The sequence below is a fragment of the Pteropus medius genome, unplaced genomic scaffold, assembly GCF_902729225.1.
Source record: "Pteropus medius unplaced genomic scaffold, Ma_sr-lr_union100, whole genome shotgun sequence".
Classification (NCBI taxonomy): domain Eukaryota; kingdom Metazoa; phylum Chordata; class Mammalia; order Chiroptera; family Pteropodidae; genus Pteropus; species Pteropus medius.
This window is the reverse complement of record NW_024354502.1, coordinates 3,687,279-3,707,383: the sequence shown is the minus strand read 5'-3', so window position 1 is coordinate 3,707,383 and position 20,105 is coordinate 3,687,279. Positions and strand designations below refer to the sequence as shown.

General features: G+C 43.3%; 1 protein-coding gene across 1 annotated transcript in view; it reads left to right on the top strand.

The window, feature by feature from the left end:
- Positions 1 to 20,105, top strand: part of FER1L6 (fer-1 like family member 6) — a 98,632-nt gene that overhangs the window by 26,880 nt on the left and 51,647 nt on the right. Inside the window, exons 12-17 of the mRNA XM_039853752.1 lie at positions 220 to 403; positions 4,503 to 4,623; positions 6,892 to 6,992; positions 10,197 to 10,287; positions 13,446 to 13,565; positions 15,037 to 15,189. Coding sequence (XP_039709686.1) covers positions 220 to 403; positions 4,503 to 4,623; positions 6,892 to 6,992; positions 10,197 to 10,287; positions 13,446 to 13,565; positions 15,037 to 15,189 — 770 coding nt within the window. The remainder of the gene's footprint in view (positions 1 to 219; positions 404 to 4,502; positions 4,624 to 6,891; positions 6,993 to 10,196; positions 10,288 to 13,445; positions 13,566 to 15,036; positions 15,190 to 20,105) is intronic.

Below are 20,105 nucleotides of genomic sequence, written 5' to 3'. Positions count from 1 at the left end.
CCACTTAATTTGGAACTTGAGTTGTTTTTACAAAAGAGAACGTGACGTGGAAGTAGATGATGGCTCATTGTCATTGCCAATCTTATTTCTTTGGTCTGACCATCCCTCCTTCCACCTTCAGACTGAGATCTTATTTCCCTGCCCTGGATCCCTCATGCCAAGCAGCCCAATTCTGCTTGTTGACACCCAGTTCCTCTCCCCTCGCTCCTGCCTCTGCAGGTAATTTTGGGAACTTGATTGATGGAGGGTCCCATCACGGGAGCAGGAAGAAGTCAGCCGAGTCAGCCGAGGAAGATACCCTTCCGCTGCTGCACGAAGGAGAAAGGGCCGCAGCCCACGAGGTCACCATCCCTATGGTCTCCAGCACTCACCCAGAGAAGCCGCTCGTGACAGAAGGGAACAGGTAGGAGACACGGCAGAAGCAACAGTTTCTGATGGCGGAGGTCTGACCGGTTTCAGAGACCGTTTGATTTAGCTCTTCCCTGAAACCAGAAACATCATTTTTTTTAAATCTCAGTTATGGGAGCAAGTACAAACAGGGGCAACATGATAAGTGCCACGTTATTAAATCCTTAGTGACCTGCTGACAACTGTCCAGATGACAGACACATGCAGGTAATTCATTTAAGGGCAGAGCAATGGTGGTGGCTATTCTTATTGTATCTGAAGCCCTCTTTATTCTATACCTTTGAAGCTTAACAAGGTAGGAAAGTCAGAATTTGAAATTTCCATCGAAATCCTATGAACAATTATTACATTGATCTGAGTTCTGTGCTATTATGTAAACTCAATTTAGTAGAATTATTGAATACATCATTTCTTATTTTATTTTGCTACAGTCAAAATAAACTGAAGAACTCACAAAACGATTGTCAGCCACCAGAAAAGACTTTCAGAAAATAGCCGAGTGCCTACATGCGCCCTCACTGATCTTTAATCTATGTGAAATTTTGACATGCAAAGAGGAGTGAAATTATAGATTTCTAAGAAAGTGCTGTCAAGCACCAACCAAGTGATTTATGAGAAGGGAAAGCCACACACAGTGAGAGTCCTCCATGTTCAGAGCCTCGTGCTCAGAGCCAAACGTTATCATCTCCGGGGAGGCTCGTAAGAGAGCCCTGCTCTCCCCACTTACGTGCGAGGAGACTGGACCCACTCCTCCAGAGCCTGTCTGTCTCTCCGCTCGTCTCCACGTGGACTCTGTCTGAGCACGGACCCGGGGCTCACTGACCGCTCTCAGGAAAACGAGGACTCACAATCTATTTCCTCCAACGGCCCTCTTTCCTGAGCAGCAGATCCAAACTTTCCTGCTCGGGTGTCCCATAAATTATTCACTGGGCTCACTGTCCGCAGAGACGGCTTTGCCCCTCTTCCTGTCTTTTCTATCCCACAGCCTGGTGCCACCAACTTCTGAGTCCTCCAAGCCACAAATCGGAATGTTACTGATTGTTCTCTTTTTTCCTTCCCACCCACATCCACTCAGTGATCAAGTCTGGTCAATTCTAGTCCTTATGTATTTCTCATGCCTACTGCCATTTCTGCCTGTCGGCATCTTCGCCTTCTACCTGACTTGGATGTTCTGCAAGAGATTCACCAGAGTATCTGTCTGAACCAGTGACTCCCCTAATTGACGTCATCTGTTGGTTGCCTGTGGCTTTCGAGATGAGTTTCAGAGGCCATAGAGTGTTGTTCAGTCCCCGTCTACTTCTCGACCATCCTCTCCAGCACGCAATGGGCCTGGCAGTTTCCCAAACATCCTGCTCTCTGCTGCTTTTCGGCCTTTTAAACATCTCTTTCCTTTGCCAGGCAACAGATCCCCTCCTCAGAACTGCCGGCTCCTATTACCCTTCAAGAAGAAGCCCAAGTGTCCTTCCCTGCATCCCCAGTCTGGTCGGAATTTCTAGACTCACCTCCTTTAAGCACTGATCGCACTGCATTCAGATGTGTGGACTTGTCTGTCTCCCTGTGAGACCGTGAGCCCTCCGAGGGCAGGGCCTGCGTCTTCCGTTCCCCACCGAGCTGCGGTCCTCTCATTTCTGAGCACGCCCTACACTTGCCAAATCCTGTCTCTCCCATGGACCACTTTCCTCCTCCCATGGATCACTTTCTTTGGGGTCTTGGTTGTTTTAATGGTTTCTCTGTCCTCTTTCAAAACCGAGGGCATCAATGAGTGGATCCTGTAACAGGGTCTGTAGCTCTGGGAGACTTCCCTGAGCTACTCAGAAGTAATCCGCATCCTTCCCCTGGGTCCAGGCAGCGAGAACATCCTCCTCCTTGTTAGACTAGCTTCTTGACTGTTGGTGAGAATGTCAGGGTGTCTAGTGTGGGAAGGGCATGGGAGGAGAGGAGAGATCTCAAGGCGCCCTCGGTTGGACCTCATATTAGTGCTGCCAGCTGGCTCAAGGAGACCAAAATAGGTGATGCTGGTGCTTGGGGGGCTTTCTGTATATTTCTCAATCACTATATTGAGGCTCTGTCGACATAGTGGCAAGCCAGGGTGACAAAAACTGTATTGGAAGATCCTCTGTCTATAACAGACCCCTACAAACATGTGCACACACATGTATGCACATGTGCACAGAGTGACCACACGCATGTGCACACACATACATACTCATACATAGTTTACTTGTCTGTTGCCTCCATTAAAATACCACCTCATAAGAGGGTGGCCTAGAATGCCACTTAAAATATCACCTGAGTTTGTTCTGGGCTTTCCAGTTTTACAAGGCACTTGTACTTGCATGCACTTTCTGTATCGGGCTGGAGCTCAGGAATGAGATTGGAGCACAAGACATCTAATGATGGGACACCGTTTGAGTCTCAGAATTCCAGGCCTACCCTTGCCCAAGGTCACAAGGCTGGTCATGTGTCAGGCAGCTAGTCAAACTGGCAGTTTCCTCTTTCCACTGGCAACATGGTGCCTCCCATCTGCCGTCCTCCATCTGCACTGTAATCTACCTGAGGAAGCACAGCGTTCCGGTCCACGCAGACCCAGTAAGACCCAGAGGACTCTAAGAACCAAAGAGACAAAGGCCTTGGACATCATTAGCACAAAATAATTCAAACCGAAGAAAACTTGGAACAGTACAACCTTAAGAGGGAATTTATTTAGTTGCAAGATCCTCAGTGCAATAATCTTAAAAGGAGATAAAAGAAAGAGCAGTTTAGTTTCTAACCTTTTTTACTTTTTTTTTTTTTGTTCTCTTGTTGTAATAATAACAATCTCAGTTTCTGCCAAGAATTTATTTGGCTTCTCTTCTGAATGGACACCTGCTGGTTTATATTCTGCAGAATAGACCACAGGGCAGCTTTGCTAGTCTTACGGTCTCCAAAAGGATACAGGTTGGAGAGCTACAAAGAACAACTGCGCATTCTTTCAGGCTGAAGTTCTCTTTAGCTTTTTGGAACGCAAACAAAACTTGCTTCCTCTTTATCTCTCATTCATATTCTCTCTCTCTCTCTCTCTCTCCCTCTCCCTTTTTCCTTCCCTCCCATGAGCATGTGACTCCAAACACTGTCCACATTCATCGGAGCCACCTGTCCCACCATACCCATTCCAAGAAATTTACTTTGACCTTCTAGGTGTTTGTGGGAGAATGACAGGTGGGTTCGGGGGAAAACCTGGTTAAGAATTTAATACTTTAGCTGTCAGGAGTCAGGGAACTTCAGCTTTTTGCTACCCCTCTTCCACCTTACCTGCCTTCACACCCATCCCTTTCCTCCTTGGGAAGCGAAATTACAAATTAGATCCTTCTTGTCTTCAGTCTCACTCTGTTAACCATATTTTTCTCATCAGCATTTGAGTATATCCAACAGTCATCCTCAAAATTCTCTTTGGCTCTACACTTCCCCTTCTAGCTCCTTTGCCATCCCTCTTGTCCTTTCTTAGCTAAGTGAGTCACCTGCATTATTAGCACTAATACCTAGCAACGATAAGGATTGGATGGCTGGATGGCTGGATGGATGGATGACTGGATGGATGGATGACTGGATGGATGGTGAGCCATGGACTGCCGAAGTTGAGTTTGAGGCACATGTCCTCATCCTCATTAATAATGTACCCCCTTACATTTCTCTAGCGATTTCAGTGTATAAATGCATTCACATCTGTTATCTCAGTTGGTCCTTACAGAATGCCTAGCATATAGTCTCTAAAGGAAAAATGTTAGTTTTTCTCCCTATTTTCCCTCTTGATTTAAACCTTTCTCTTTGAAGAAGGCTTGCCTGATGAGTCCTGCCCTCTGGTGATCCTTTCTAAGCTTTGCCTTGGGGGTGAGAGTGGCAGCTGTTAGTACTTCTCCATTGTAGCCACAAAACTGTTCCTTGATTATTGTTTACTAGTCCCCAATTATAGACTAAGAATGAAATTAATAGTTTGATAGTTTTGTCACCAGTCTTCCCTCGCCCCACAAAGAACATACAAAATATAAACATATGGTTGGAATTGCCTGAAATACACTGATTGTCAACTAACTTCCAGACCTAACATGTTTTCATAGGAATTACAACTACTTGCCATTTGAGGCCAAGAAGCCCTGTGTCTACTTCATCAGCTCTTGGGGAGACCAGACATTTAGGCTGCACTGGTCCAACATGCTGGAGAAAATGGCAGACCTGCTGGTAGGTGATGGGTTTGAACATTAGGAAGCTGGAGGCAAAAGGATTTTTTTTTATGAACCCAGTAGAAGGTCTTGACCTCAGTTTAAATACAAATAAGTTGAGGCTGATGCATTTGGAGGACACATGGCTCCTACTCTGTAAACCCAGGGGAATGAGAATACATTTTTCAAAATCTCCGGACTTTAAATCAAACTACCCAAGTTCAAATCCCTGCTCTGCTCATTACAGATACAGGACCTAGCATAGATGGTTTTCCTAATCTCCAAAGGGCAGAGGATTGATAACTTTCTCACAAAATCGATAGATCCTGGCTTCAACTAACGCAAAATCCTAAGCCCCTAACTTGGTAGATGATCTTCTGCAAGATCAGGCCCTGCCGCCTCTCCAGTCCAATCTCTCACACACCCTCCTCCTGCCTTTGCTCCAAGCACAATGGTCTCCTTTCGGTTTCTCAAAAAGACCAGGTGCCTGTGTGCCTCACGGCCACTTCCATGTCACTCTGTCTCCCTGGGCTGCTTTCGCCACCTTGCTTCTGTGTAACGCAGTCAATCCCCAGCTCCGGTGCGAGCATTTCCTCAGAGAAGCCTTCTGACCCCCGCCCCACTGTCCTCTCCCACAGCACCTTGTCCTCCAGAGTTCCTGCCACAATTTACAATTGTCTATTTTTCATTCCCCATTGTTCTGTGGCATCTAGCATAGCACCTGGCACCTGAGAGAGCTAAAGAATGTTTAGAGGCATTAAATGTGTGAAAGTATTAGAGGCATTAAATGTGTGAAAGTATTCAAGACCGGGTTGATACGCAGCAAATGGTAGGTTGCTCCACCCAGCTCCCTGGGGGGAACGAGGACCAGGAGCACCTTCCTTCCTTCACTGATTCCTCTTCTTCTGCTCTTGTATTTCTCTGTCCGCCCCACACATCCCATGGGAGTTGCTGTCCGCTGCGCTGCTCCCTGCCCCATCGTGCCTCATGAGACGATCCTTGTCTCATTCCTCTCATTCCTTGAAAACCTACCCTAAGGGAAAAACATATTTCTCTCCCTTGTTTCTTTATAATCCTGTCTCTAATTGTGTAGAACAAAGTAGTGCCTCTGGCCTTGGGGTAGTAGAATCTGAAAGCTATTGTGGAGGCCAGGTTTGCTGTCACACCATGTGGAAGGCACAGATTGACAGATTCAAGGGCTGGTCTTGCTTCTCCTTCAGGCAAAACAGAGAGTTCCTTTCTGAAAGACTTGACAAAACAAATCAGAATCTTCTCCTAGTGGCCACGGTGGCCTTTAGCACTTACTTCTAATTCCTTTCTCAGTGCCAGCCAGGATCATTGCCATGCTTGGCATAGTGAGGCTAACCTAGTTGAATGTTCACTAAACACCAAGCACTGTTGGAAGTTCACACCTCCCTGTAGTGCTATAGATGCGTACTATTATTATCCCATTTTACAGATAAGGTAACCGGGCATAAGGCAGTTACGCCACCTGATAAGCCTTAGATTTGATGTAAGTGGTCTGACCCCAAGCATAAATCTTTAACCACTTCACAATGTTGCCTGTCCTTCTAGTGAAGATGGAAAGAGGGAGACATGACCCTAGGCATGTGAGAGAGGATATAGTTTTTATTAAGTCTAGCAAAGTGCACAACATGTACACAGCCCCTCGGGTGCCATTTTCCCCCAAGCCCCTGAATGGCAACCTAGAATTTAGGCCCAAAAGGAAAAGTACAATTATTAAGTACAGGCACACAGCCATTGCCATATACAATCTGTACTTTTTCCCCAAACACCCTACCCCTGACCCAAAACCCCTATAATCAGAAGTACTGATAACCTTCTAAATTCAGGAGTTATTCAATATGGTTATATATCTATATGACCAACTGGCTTGAACATTCCTTTTGAAGTTTTCGATAATTATATTTCATTTACTTTGTCAGGTATTTCTCATAATATTAGCTTTTCCCACGGTAGACTCTAAACAAATGGTACCCAGTTAGGGAATGGATATTGGACAGAAACAATGAGTTTGAGCAACACAGGAGAAGGCTTGAATCTGGACTAATTCCAGTTAAGAAAAGGAAGTTTCTAAGTTAACAAGCAGCAGCCTTTCCCAGCTCAGATACAAGAGAGTGAATAGTTAAATCATCATCATCATCATCATCATCATCATCATCATCATCATCATCTAAATATTATTTCTTGGATGTTACCAATAATATCTTTACTCTGATGTCTCTTTTCTACCTCTCATCCCTCTACCTCTGTGGTTTGTTTTCAGGAAGAAAGTATAGAAGAAGTGAAAGAATTGATCAAGATTTCAGAGGAAGCCCCAGATGAGAAAATGAAGATGGTGCTCAATGATTTCATTAGTCAAAGCAGGTACCAGCTGGCACGTGGGGCGCTGAGCTTGAATAGAATCACCTATTAATTACCTTAGAAAATAAGTGATTTTATATGTGTTCAGTTGGGCATTTTATAGTGTTATATCTTTGTTTTTTTTTCAATAATTTGGTTGGCACTGGTGGGCTCACTGTTGCTTTCTGACCCATAAACAACTTAGAAAAAAGGGACAGAGGTAAAAAGAGAAGAAAAGAAAGACTTAGCTGAGACTCTTTATGAAATAAGAAAAATGCTAGTCATGTTAGTGCCACCACGGTTCTTTGCATTTGGTAGACACTCAACTATTTGAAAATGAGATGGATAAGTCATATCAAATACTATTTAATAGAATTTGTCATGTAACACATTGATAAGAACCAATTAATGACTCTTTTTCAGGCAGTGGACAAAACAATAAAAGATCCAAAAGTAGCTACCTATTACTAACAAAATAACTCTTCAATTTCATGACTTAACACAGAATTTAGTATCTCACAGTTTCTGTGGGTCTCGAATCCAGGTGTGGGCTTAGCTGGGTCCTTTGCTCTGAGCCTCTCACAGACTGTACTCAAGGCTTCCACTGAGGCTGCAATCATCTCAAGGCTCAGCTGGGAAGGATTTGCTTCCAAGATCACTCACGTGGCTATGCGCAGAATTCAGTTCCTCATGGACTGTTGGATGGAGGACTTCGGTTCGTTCATAGTGGTTGGTTGGAAGTCAGCCTCAATTCCTTGGCACATGGCCCTCTCCAAGCTCCCTCGCACAGCATGACGGCTAACTTCATCCGAGAGAGCAAGTGAGAAGAGTCAGAGAGGACATGCCAGCAAGATGGAAGTCACAGTCTTTTAAGACCTGATCTTGGAAGTGACATCTCATCACCCTTGATGTATTCTATTATGAGCAAATCACTAGGTCCGGCGTACATTCAAAGGGAGGGAATTACACAATGGCAAGAATAATTGGGGGGGATCATCTTACAGGCTATCTACCATAAGGAAACACTTGGACTAACTCTTAAAATTAATTAGGTAGTACTGGGGCAAAAATGAGTATTTGTCAGAATGGAATTAATGGAGAAGGGGTAGAGATCTGTTTGATGGAAGGCAAAAACTAGTAGGTAGGGGATAGCAAAATTCTGGTGTTGTTTTATAAATTCTGACTTTCCTAATTCTCAACTCTCCAGACGTTTTTACTTTTAAAAAAATAAGAAAGCAAAGAAACAAGGATGTAGTTTTGTCTATCTTCATTTCTTTCCTGTTTTTATTGTAGAAGCAATATATATATATATATCAATGCTACTCCTGCTGTGAGCTAAGTGCCACCTGCAATTCCTTTTAAGCATCTTTAAAAAGCTTCATGATCTCATATTTTTAGAAACTGCTCGTAGGCAAATTAATAGCTCAATAACTTTTCTATATAAGGGGTTACTCGAAGTGATAATCATTCCTCTTTCAAGTTTGCAATCAACTGAAAAACTATTCATGAGGTTCAGATAGAGATGACAATGTTAGTTTTATATTTGATAAACCTGGATTCAAGACAGTAGCTTGGACCTGAGGTCACCGCGAGCTTCCTGGTCACCCTGGTCCATGGATAAGCAGCTGGACCTCAGGTCTGTCCCCCAGAAGGGATGGACCATGGAGATGAGGAGGCTGCACATGGCCGACGGCAGGCTGGGTCTGAAAGATGAACAATAAACAGAAACATGTGCCATGGTCGTTTACTTTGATTTCAATCAAGAAATAGATTATTTTTCCCCTCTGTGAGGTAAGGAGAGAGATGAGAATCAGAAGTGTCCACCAGGCGTTCCTGTGCTGGGCCATCCTGTGAAAACAACTCTCTCTTCAGAATAGAATCCTTTTAATTCTTTTTCAAAAGTAAGAGAAAACGTAACTTGACTAACACGCCCAAAGAGGAGTGGTGACGAGGCCTTCAGGGGCCACAGGCCGGCCTCTGGCACAGCGCCCCTCACTGGGGCATGTGGGATTTTAAAGTTCCTCTTTTGTTTCTTTTGTAATTGATCTGCTTTCATCACAGAATTACCAATTGATCTCTTACAAAAAAAAAAAAAAAAAAAGACAGGACTATATAAAGTAAAAGTTTTCTCAATTCTTTCTCTAATCCCACTCTCCAGAGAGGCATTGGATTTGTCCTCCTGGATTTTTTTCGTATGCCCTTGCAAACTCACACATATTTATAAAAATACTATATTTCTTCACAAATGATATCACACACCTTGTTCAGCAGGTTGTTTTTTCACTGAACACTTTATCACTGGCGTCTTTTTATTGCAGGGAATAATAGTCATCCTCCATATTCAGTCCATGACCTGTATCAAATAAATATTGACTAGGCCCTGATACTGAAGTTGTTGCCATTTATTTGCTCCTATTAACAATGTCACAATAAACAGTACTCTCTAAATACACTCTTATAAAAACTTTCAGTTATTTTTGAAGGATAGAATTCTAGTGTGATTTTTGGATCAAATTACATAGACATTTAAATTTTGACAGATGCTGTCACATTGCTTAAATAAAGGAGGAGAGAGACTATTGCCCCAAATCTTCACCAACCTTGACTATTATCACACTTTTTAATAGATAAAAATGGTATTAATTTTAATTTGCATTTAAGTTATCCCTAATTAGGACAATATCTCATTTCTCCAAGTTTTAAAGCCATTTATATTCCTTTTCATTGGAATTAATAACTTTTACCATTTTCCCATTGAACACATTTTAACTTCATCTCTCAAAATGTTACTACTATGTCCTTTGTACAGTTTTAAAAAGGTGAAGACATATCCCAGTGTTGAGTCTAAATCTTTGCTTTACAAACAAAGTTTCAGGACCTTTTGGTGTGTGTTAAATTTGTAAGATGAAGGAAAACTGCATTATTCTGTGTTCGTGGTTGTGAACTTGGATGGCAATCACAATAGGTATGCGCTGAAAGGAAGTGGAAAAACAAACATCTATTTCTCATGTGGGGTCTGGGCATCGTCTTACCCAGAGGAGAAAAAATATCTCATTTTGTCTCTTAGAAAAGTTAGGGCATCATTGCTTAATCCTAAATGAAAAATCTTGGTTCTGTGGCTTCATCAGCTTTCTTATTGTATTGCAGAAAGTGTAGTTGCAAATCTCTGGAATTATATAAGTGAATTTTCACTAAGTAGGTTTCAAAATCGTTATTCTTCTCTTCTAGTGCCTTTATCTCTGAAGCAGAAAAAAACCCTAAGATGTCGAACCAAACCACTTTAGATAAGAAACGACTTACGCTTTGTTGGCAGGAGCTGGTATGTGAATATCTATTTATACTTTGAACAGAATTAAAACACGCGCTTTTAAAATAAACCTCATGGATGAGGCATAGGTCACAGACTACGTGAGGATAAGGTTCTCAAGGTCATATGTTTACGTGATATAGAGGCATGAGTGAGAAGGGAATTTATGGGTGATTTGGAAAGTGACTAGCATTTACAAGGATGAACTAGAAGCTGACCTATCCTACATTTTATCCTGATGACTTTTCCTCTTGCTCATTTTCTTAAAATTTGTATTTTGTCAAAGGCTGTAGATTCTTTCCTTTGACCTTCTGCCTCACTAGCTGAGATGCTGATGATGCTGATGATGGTGATGATGATGAGGTTAATAATAATAACAACAACAACAACTCTTCTTCCTCTTTTTGGTTTCCTCTTCCTCTTCTTAAGAATTGTGTGAAAAGTCGTAAGCACTTCTTGAGAACAGGACTGTAGCTGATTCCTCTGTTTTGTGGAGACCCTGCTCAGTGAGTGCTGTGTGCCTTATAGATGCTTGGTCCCTTTTTAATGAGTGATGATGGAGAGTGCCAGACTGAGTCAGACCCTGGATTATCTCACCTTGAAACTTTGGTTCCAGCAATGGCACCAAGGGACGTCTTGTATGAGGCCATGATCATTCTGCAAAGAAAAATTACTCAGTGTTTGACTGGCCAGGGACATTTTAGAGACATGAGTGGGGTCCAGAGAGATAAATAATTTTGTAAAGGTAATAGCTAGTAAATCGTAGTCTAGAGACTAGAACCTAAGTCTCCAAACTCTTGGTGCACCCTTCTTTCTAGAAAAGTAAATGAAGGTTTGCGTGCTCATTTTCTGGGCTCCGAGGGAGGCCGGATTCCCCCAGGCGCAAGATCTTCTCTCTGCTCCAGCTCTTCCTCAGCGCCTCTGACGGCCCCTCCCTGTCTCTGCACTGACCGTGCACAAACTGCTGCCCACGGAGCTCCGTTGTCTTCTCGGTGTTCAGCAGCTCTTGGCCTGAACGAGTGCCCGATTTCAGTATCTCCATAGTGGCCCAGCTCTGCCTCTCGATCTCCAGACTCGTATTTCCAACCTGCTAGTGGATGGGCCGCTTGCCCATCTCACGGCATCTCATACCCAATATGTTTTTCCTACTCAGTCCGTCATCTTCCCACCCAAACTGGCCCCACATCCTTCCATGGCACCACCAGCTACACTTGTTGCTCCAATGAGAAACCTAAGAATCAACTTCGAATCCTTATCCCTCACCAAAACAGTCAGTTTGACCCTGGACCCTGTTGACTCTGCCCCTTAGACTCTGAGACTTCACTGCTTCATCCCCCAGATGCACTGCCCAAATCGAGTGCCTGAGTGTCTCTGGCCTAGACTGTTGCAGTAAACTTCTCCCAACCCATCCTTCCTACCACAACCAGAGTGGACTTTCTAAAACACAAACCTGACTAGATCACTCTTGCTTAAAAAAAATCACTGGAGTCTCTCAATCATTCACAGGACAAAGTCCAAGTTTCCATGCGTGAAGTCACGGGCCTTTCACCATCTGGCTCCACCCGAGCATCTCCCATCACTCCCTTCCTGTGCATCTATGCTCCAGCAGCTCTGAACCCTCACTAATCATGTGCCTTTAGGAGTAATTGTTCCCACGGTCTGAGCTGTCTTTTTCTTCTTATCGTCTGATGAGTTCTATTCATTTTTGAGACTCAGTTTAAAGGTCGTATCACCCATAAAACCCAGCTTTGCTCCTCTCTGGTCCCGTGATGTTTTGCACATTTTAGTACTTGCATATGTTGCTTTGACTTCGCCCAACAGTCCAAGTCACAGGGGAAGGAAGCAGGTGCCCTCCCCCTGTCCTAGCCTTTGGCTGCTAGGATAGGTAGTGCCTGGTACACTGCAGGTGTTCAGTCCTCCCAATCCACCTGTACGGAGAAGGTTTCCTGTACCAGGTGCTGGGAACACAAAGCTATAAGTACTCGGTGCTTGTCCTTGAGGAATTTACTGATTTCTCAAGGAAACAATTTATTGACTGGTTTATTCATTCCACAAACATTTATTTAACACCTGTTATGTGCCAGGAACTCTGCCAGACACTAAACATATAAGGTAAGAACAAGACAAAGGTGGCCCCTGTCCGAGTGAAGTTTACATTTTATTGGAGAATATAGAAACTAGACAGGTAAACAACGGATACATAAAAATGGTTACAGGGTATGATGATGAAGGAAATCTTAAAAGGCCACGAAATACAGTGGTGACACTGAAATTGAGGCCGGAGAGGAAATCAGCCATGCAGGGTCTAGAAAGAACATTTGAGCAAGAGGAAACCCCAAGCACTCAGTCTTCAAAATGAACTTGAGGGCCTCCTGAGGGCCAGCATGCCTGGGGCGCGATGAGTGAATCACTCTGAGGAGGAGAGTAGGCAGGGCCTACCCACTCGGGGCCTTTGAAATCACTGCAGACTGTTTGGGTTTTTCCCCAAGCACATCAACGTGGGCCGAGTGACTGAATCGAAGTGAACACTTCTAGATGTTTCACTCACACTGAGCTTCTTGGCAGCATTTCTCAAATGATGCCAACATGATCTGGAAGCACCCGCCAGGCCTCTAGGAAGAGGTGGTGAGAGCAGTGATTAAAGACGTGGACTCTGGACCCAGCCGAGGTCAACCCCAGCTCCACAATCAGCGGCCACGTCACCCTATTTTCCCAGCTGTGAAGTGGGAATGGTCATGCCTCCCCCAGTGGCCGAGGTTGCTATGAGGAGCAATGAGGATCAGTACAGCAGTTAGAACATCGCCTGCAACAGAGCAAAAGCTCGGTACATTCTAGCTGCTCTTATTATAGTTGTTGCTGAGCATCTGAAAGACTAGATTTGGGTCTTGTCTGCCAGAGCTATGGGACCTTGACAAAATGCTGCCTTTTCTAGGCCTTAGCTTCTTGTCTGTCAGACAAAAGTGAGATGATATCCACTGCCTCCCTATGTCTACAAAGTTTCTATTAAATGGGCAGTGACATTTCTATTAAAGGGGCATAGTCCTGAAACAGCCCTCATGAGTGGCTCAATGTGGAGCTGGCAAACGCCTTCAGAAGTCTCCAGCAACAGGACAGAGTGCTCGTTGCCCAAATTTCTGGAAAGATCAGCACTGACTCTTGTCTTGTTTTAGGAGGCGATGGCCAAGAAGGCTCAGGGGATCCTTCAGCAGCAGAAGAAAAAGCTCTCTCTCAATGAAATGATCTGTGAAGCTCAACAGTTTGTGGAAAAAATTCGCTTTCTTGTGGATGAGGTAATCAACTCTGAGAGCACACCTCACTTGGGAGATTAGCCCGGATGTCCTCCTGGGGATGTCCGAATGTCTGATAAAAACGAGAGATGGAGCGATGCTTCCGCCCAAACTCTGCTGAGCTGAGCAGGCACCATTAGTTCTGAGGCCAAAAGGGAGATTTAAAAAATGAGCCAAACATCTACAACTTTATCGATGTTTTTAATGAAGCCTGAGAATTCAGCGGAAATAAAAAGCATGCTCCTTAATGGACTAGAGAAAAGTCAAAATTAGCATGGGACCTTTGATAAGTTTTCAATCCTAAGAGGATTTAAACTCATGTCCAGTAAAGGGCAAATCAGTTTCTCATTTTTTAGGTTAGTAGTAACCAGTATCTTTGGATGATTTCTAGAATGATCTAGAAAGGTCCTTATACTTGCTTCTATCAGATCCTGGGTTTCGCGAGAGAAGGTTTTAGGAAGAGGTACAGATGTACTGCTTCTGTTCCCAAAAGCTGTATTTCTCGCTGTAAATCAGTTATTCTCTGAAGGCATAATACACAGTGAGATGGACAGTGATTTTAGTAGATGCGGGGATTTTAATAAACACCCAGAAGGTTCAAACCAGGAATCAGGGCTTCGGGTCTGTGACTGACCAACCTGTGGCTGAGAAACTTCCACAAGGACGTGTTTGTTTCCATGATAAGGGAGAACATATCGATTACAGCAGAGCATTACAGGCTTTGAAATCAAGAGCATCTGCTTTCAGCCCAGTGATATAGAAGCCTAGTTTATGACAATATACTTCCCCTTGTTTTGGTAGCTATGTGGGCTCAGAAATGTGCATTTCAAACACTCACAACATAATGGGGCTCTTGGCAGGGATTTCTGCTATTCCTATCTCGACTAGCTCAGCTCTAAAGTCTAATTTTCCATATAATTTAGTCAAGTTTCTCCCAAATAACCACCTAAAATGGAGTTAAATACTTGCAATTATATTTTATGTATAAAGTCTCTTGTAGAATTGTTTTTACTTCATTAAGAGCAAATGACATTTATCGGGGGTTTCTTATGCAAATATTCTGGAAATGTTATAGGAGTTTTCTTATGTGAATATTCTGGAAATGTTACCGGGTTCTTAGCCAGCTGATGCTTGAACCTAAATAAGCATTACGAGATTTTAATAACAACCAAAAATCCATGGGAGGGTGTGGAAAAATGTTTATTCTACAGAAGGAGAAAAATAGAACACCAAAAATGCCGAATCATGAGTTCGATTTGCATATCCTCAAAGCACAGTGAGTAGTTGGGCAAACGGGTTCACAGGTACTGCTAAGGCTTTCTCTTGTCAGAGAAGCTATACTGAACGTGCTTAATTGCATAGATGTTTAAGTACCTCGATGGCTAAAGTCAAAGGATTTATTTTGCAGAAAGGTACTGTTCCATGCACTTGTTAAACACCAACCTGTCCAACCCATCCCCCTCCACCCCTGCAGCCACAGCACACCATCCCCGACGTCTTTCTCTGGCTGCTCAGCAACAACAAGAGAGTGGCATATGCCCGCATCGCCTCCAGAGACCTGCTGTACTCCCCCGTCATGGAGCAGAGGGGCAAACACTGCGGCACCATCAAAACGCACTTCCTCAAAGTAAGTCTGCGCTGCTTCTGACTCAAAGATGGGAGATCTCTGTTTCTCCTGGGTCACTCGGCCTTCTTAGTGTGTGTCCATATCTCTGACTCTTCCCCAGGGCTTTCAAAGGTCTGAGGACAACCAAAATACCTTGCTCCCTCTTGATTCAAATTGTGATTCTGTAGACTACCTGGAAGTCGAACACTTTTCAATTCTTATGTCATCAGAAACATATACGTTTTCTTTTTTAACTTAGTGGGTGCACTTCACAGCTACTTTAATTTTCACTTTTTTGATTACTAGGAAGAATGAACATTGTTATATTAGTTTCCTCTCTATTTTTTCTCTTGTGTAATTTGTCTATGGCATCTCTCACATGAGTTCGTCCATATTTAAAAAACAGATTTCAAAGAAAATTATAACAGAAGAGGCTTATGTTCCACAGAACTGCTATTTCAGGATTGCTGGTGGCTTTATTTATTTATTTATTTATTTAGTCAACGCTTGGTTGACCTCACAGATTGCAAAGACCTTGTCAGCTTACAATCCCTTATTTTTTTATTTTTTATTTTTCACATCTACAGCACCTGGTCTTCCTAGGGGGCTGGTGGCTTTAAGTTATAAAAACATGATAGTCTTTTCAAGTTGGGTCCCTGAGCCCTTCATAAAATAGGGTCTCCTGATGCCACATGAGTAGACACCCATAGGTACAATCTCTGGATGGATTCTACTGTTTCTAACTCAAGATTTGGGCCTTTCTTGAAGACCCTGGGTGTTTTACCTCTACTACAAAGAAATGTCTACCCCAGTAGTAGACTTGAGCCAATATGGAGAAAGAGTCATCCAAAGGTTTCACACTCAACCAAGGACTGACAGCAAGAGTGTGTGGTTCAACGAATTAACTTTTCCCAGCTCTTTGTAGACTGTTCTGCCAATTTCAGTTCGGATTTCTTGCTATACCGTAATTAGTCTTCTACTGCCCCAGGAATAGGGTGACGAGGCTCAAAACCATGCCATATGAAGGAATAATGAAGAGATAGCAATGCGTAATAGAAGATTTGACAGCATGACTGAGACTGTGTTTGTAGGGCTACCACGTGGAAGATGGAGAGTGTGTGTGTGTGTGTGTGTGTGTGTGTGTGCATGCGCATGTGTGTTTCCAGAGAGTAGAACCAGCATGGAACCCCACAATACCCATTCAGAAAAATAGTTCTCTAAATGGAAGTTCATAATGGGTTCCTCATCCTTGAGGTGTCAACAGAGGCTGGACAACGGCTTGCTATAAATATGGCAGTCAGCAGCTAGTTTGGAGAGTCTGTAAGAGCCAGCCAGTTGCTAGAGTCTACCATAGGTGTGGTGGTTAAACGTTGCAGACAGAGGAGGCAGTATGGAGTAAAAGTTGAATGCGTGGGCTTTGTAATCAGGTGAATCTGGATTAGAATTTGCATTAGTTTGCTAGGGATGTTGTAACAAAATACCACTGAGTGGTTTAAACAACAGAAATGTATTATCTCACAGTTCCGAAGGCTGAAGTCTGAGACTGAGATGTCAGCAGGGCCATGGTCCCTCTGGAAGTGACAGGGAAAAATTTGTTACTAGTTTCCGGCAGTTCCTTGGTTTGTGGCATGACTCCGATCTCCACGTATCCACATACCATTCTCCCTGAGTATGGCGCCTCACAAGGTGTCCCTTTTTATGAGAACCCTACTTCGGTTCAACCTTATGTTAACTACTTCTGCAGTGACTCTATTTCCAAATAAGGTCATAGTCTAAGGTTTTGGGATTAGGACTTCAACATATGAATTTTGAGGGAATGCAATTTAAGCCATAACAGAATTTCAGGGCTAATATGTATGAGCTGTGTGACCTCAGGTAAGTTATTTACCATCTCTGTATCTCCTGTTCTTCATCAGTCAAGTGAAGATGGTGTTGAAGATTAAGTGAATAAATATGTATAAAGAACAGAGTGTGTATCAACCCAGAATATTCACCCAATAAACTCTGGCACTCAAACATATGGGCACCCAACATCTAGAGGAGGTTTCTGGAATTGTGTGCCCCTTCATATCCAGTGAAGTGTTTGTGACTCTGTATGTTATTTCCTGTCGTGTGTAAAATGATTTTTAAACCCACCCCTGTAAAACTGAAACTGAAAAAGGAAATTTTCACCCAAGTTATTCACCACAGATATCAGGATTTTTCTTCAGCTTTCTCCATCCAAAGAATTCTGGGGTCACAAGAACCATTTGTCTTAAAAATAGCAAATCATTTCAGAAGGCCCTGTGCTAAAAATACTAAAAAATTAATGGAGCTGCTCCCTCCTAAGTATTTTGATGTATCTGGCATTATTTAAAATTAAAACAAAGGACAACTGTCAAATACAGCCAGAGGGTAACTGAGAATGGAGAACCTTGGCTTACCTCTTTGTCTGTATTTTCCTTTTGCCATTGGGATCGCTTTGCATGACAGCTTCATTAATTTCGGTGAATTTAATTGTATCCACGTGATGAAACATCTAGATAAGATGATTCAGTAAAACTATTTTTATTCCTGTTTTGATTGTCGTCCCTGCTTTTATCTCTCGCCCTCTGCCTCCCTTTATGCCCTTCTCGGCACTGAATCGGTAAATCCGAAAAAGCCAAGAGCTTCACCAGGGCGACAACATCGTCACACGCCTGCCACCTCGCTCCGGTGCCTTAGCCGGGAATTAGGAAGTGCAGTAAGATAAAGCACAGAATGTACATCTCTAAAATCTCCAGGCCAGAGCGTCCTCAAAGTTTATTCTGCAGAACAGCTGCCATTTGAGTGGCTCCGTAAACGTCCCATGTTCAAGCACATTTGGGAGGTTGCAGTCACATCCCTCTCTCAGAGTGTCACAGTGTCCATTGACCAATAGAAGGCTCTGAGAAGTCCTGCTTTAACTTTTACACCCACGCTTGCCAATCTTATTCATCTAGGTAAGCTATTTATAAATATAAGCGGGGCCCCATTTGGGAAATATTAATCTAGAGGAAATGAAGGTGACATCTGAAGTCACATGGCTAAGTAATGGTAAATCTGTAACAGTGACCAGGGTTTCATGGTCCCTGGTTCCATGAGCTTTCTTTTTCTCTAATTTAAATATATTCATAAGGCTACTGAAAATGCTGGAACAGAATTTGCGGAGCTCAGCCCGATTCATCCTCCAAAAAAAGCAGTTCTTTCCCTTGGGCCTCATTGCCCTTGTGCCCCTGGTGGCCGAAGGGTGGAAAAGCACATTCATTACCAAAAGGAACCTCTTCCTATGAGAGGAGCTGGGTGCACTTAAGAGCCCAGCCAGAAGGTGGCGCTCAACCTTCCTTTTCATTTCTCCTTGAGTCACCTCTCTGTGCACGTCCACCTTTCGTCGTTAACTCTCCAAAGAGTCCTTCTCATTCTCGTCCCCATGTCTATCCTACCTTCTGCTCCAAACCCTTGAGTCTGGTCTCTCAAGCCTCCGGCTTTCCTTTCACCTTTCCCTAGATGCAGCAGAAAGTGGTGACTGACACACACCTTTCTGGGTTCCCGCCAGGGAGTGAAACCTTTACAAGGAAAACAAACCTTTCTCTTACGAACACCGATTGACCACTCTGACACAGTTTATGTAAATTACTATCTTTCTCTCTTTCTTCTGACTTGCCAAGATTTTCCTTCCTTCTAAGCCAGGGGACATTCGCCAGGACCCCAGAGGGAGGTGAATGGGGCATGGGAAAGGCGGAGACTATAGCGTTCCGTCTCATGCAATTTTTATACACTGGTGATCGTAGTTTTTCGATGCACTTTTGCATCCTTTACTGTTCTCTGTTTTTTGTTTTTTGTTTTTTCTCCCCGCCTTACCAGTGCTATTGTCGAAAGGAGAGAAGGTCCTGTGATTGGCCAGGCCCCAGGAGCACATGAGAGAGAGGAGGCAGGGGAAGACACACCCAGGCTGGAAGTGCTGTTTCTGAAAGCACCTGGGGGGATGCTCAGTAAGGCCCCGTGTGTCCTAACTCGGATGCTTGCTTACGTGAAAGACCGCATTGTCTTGCAAGCAGTTTCAATTTGTGTATTTACATATGCACTAAACTGCAAATTTAGGAGTGCAGCAGAGGTCCTTGTGTAACATTTTCACAAGATGTTAGCTGAGTTTTTGGTTCTAACCATCAATTCGCACACACATTGTTTTCACAGCAGTGGAAATAAATGATGTTTTTTTGTTTTTGTTTTATTTTAAGAAGCAAAGGATACCAGACCTGCTTGGAGGCAATGCAACATAGTAAGATGCTACTTAAATACTTAGAAATATGCTCTGTAGAGCAGCAGGGTAAGCACCAACAGGGAGAAAAGAAGAATCTCAAACTCTGCCCCAGATGTACTGAGTCACAGTTACATGCACTGATTCTCATGCACCGATACAGACATCAGTGTGAGGAGCACTGGCTAAGGGTGTGGGCTCTGGAGCCGGGCAGAGCAGGCTTGAGTCTCCGCTCTACCCCAGCCTTGCTCTGTGACATCGGACAATTGTCTTAACCTCTCTGAACCTCCACTTCTTCATCTTTAAAGCACACACAATAAAAGTATCTACTTTATAGTCATCATGAAGATGAATGACTCTCTAGGATTTGTTAAAAGTATGCAGGAAATAGGACATTCTGTGTGTATGGAGGAACGTTAGACCAGGGCCTGGAACAATGTAAGTGCTAATGCTTGTAAAATATTATTATTATTATTATTATTATTAATTAAAATTAGTAACCCAACAAGTATTTACCAAGTGTTTCCTGGGTGCCAAGCCCTCTTTTAGGCAGTAGGGACGTCACTGTGAATTGACAGATAAAACCCCCGGGATATCTACAAATAGCAGAGGGATTGATTTTATTACAACAAAATAATCTTCGGCTCTCAAGAAACATTTATTCTATTGAACAAGTGCTCGA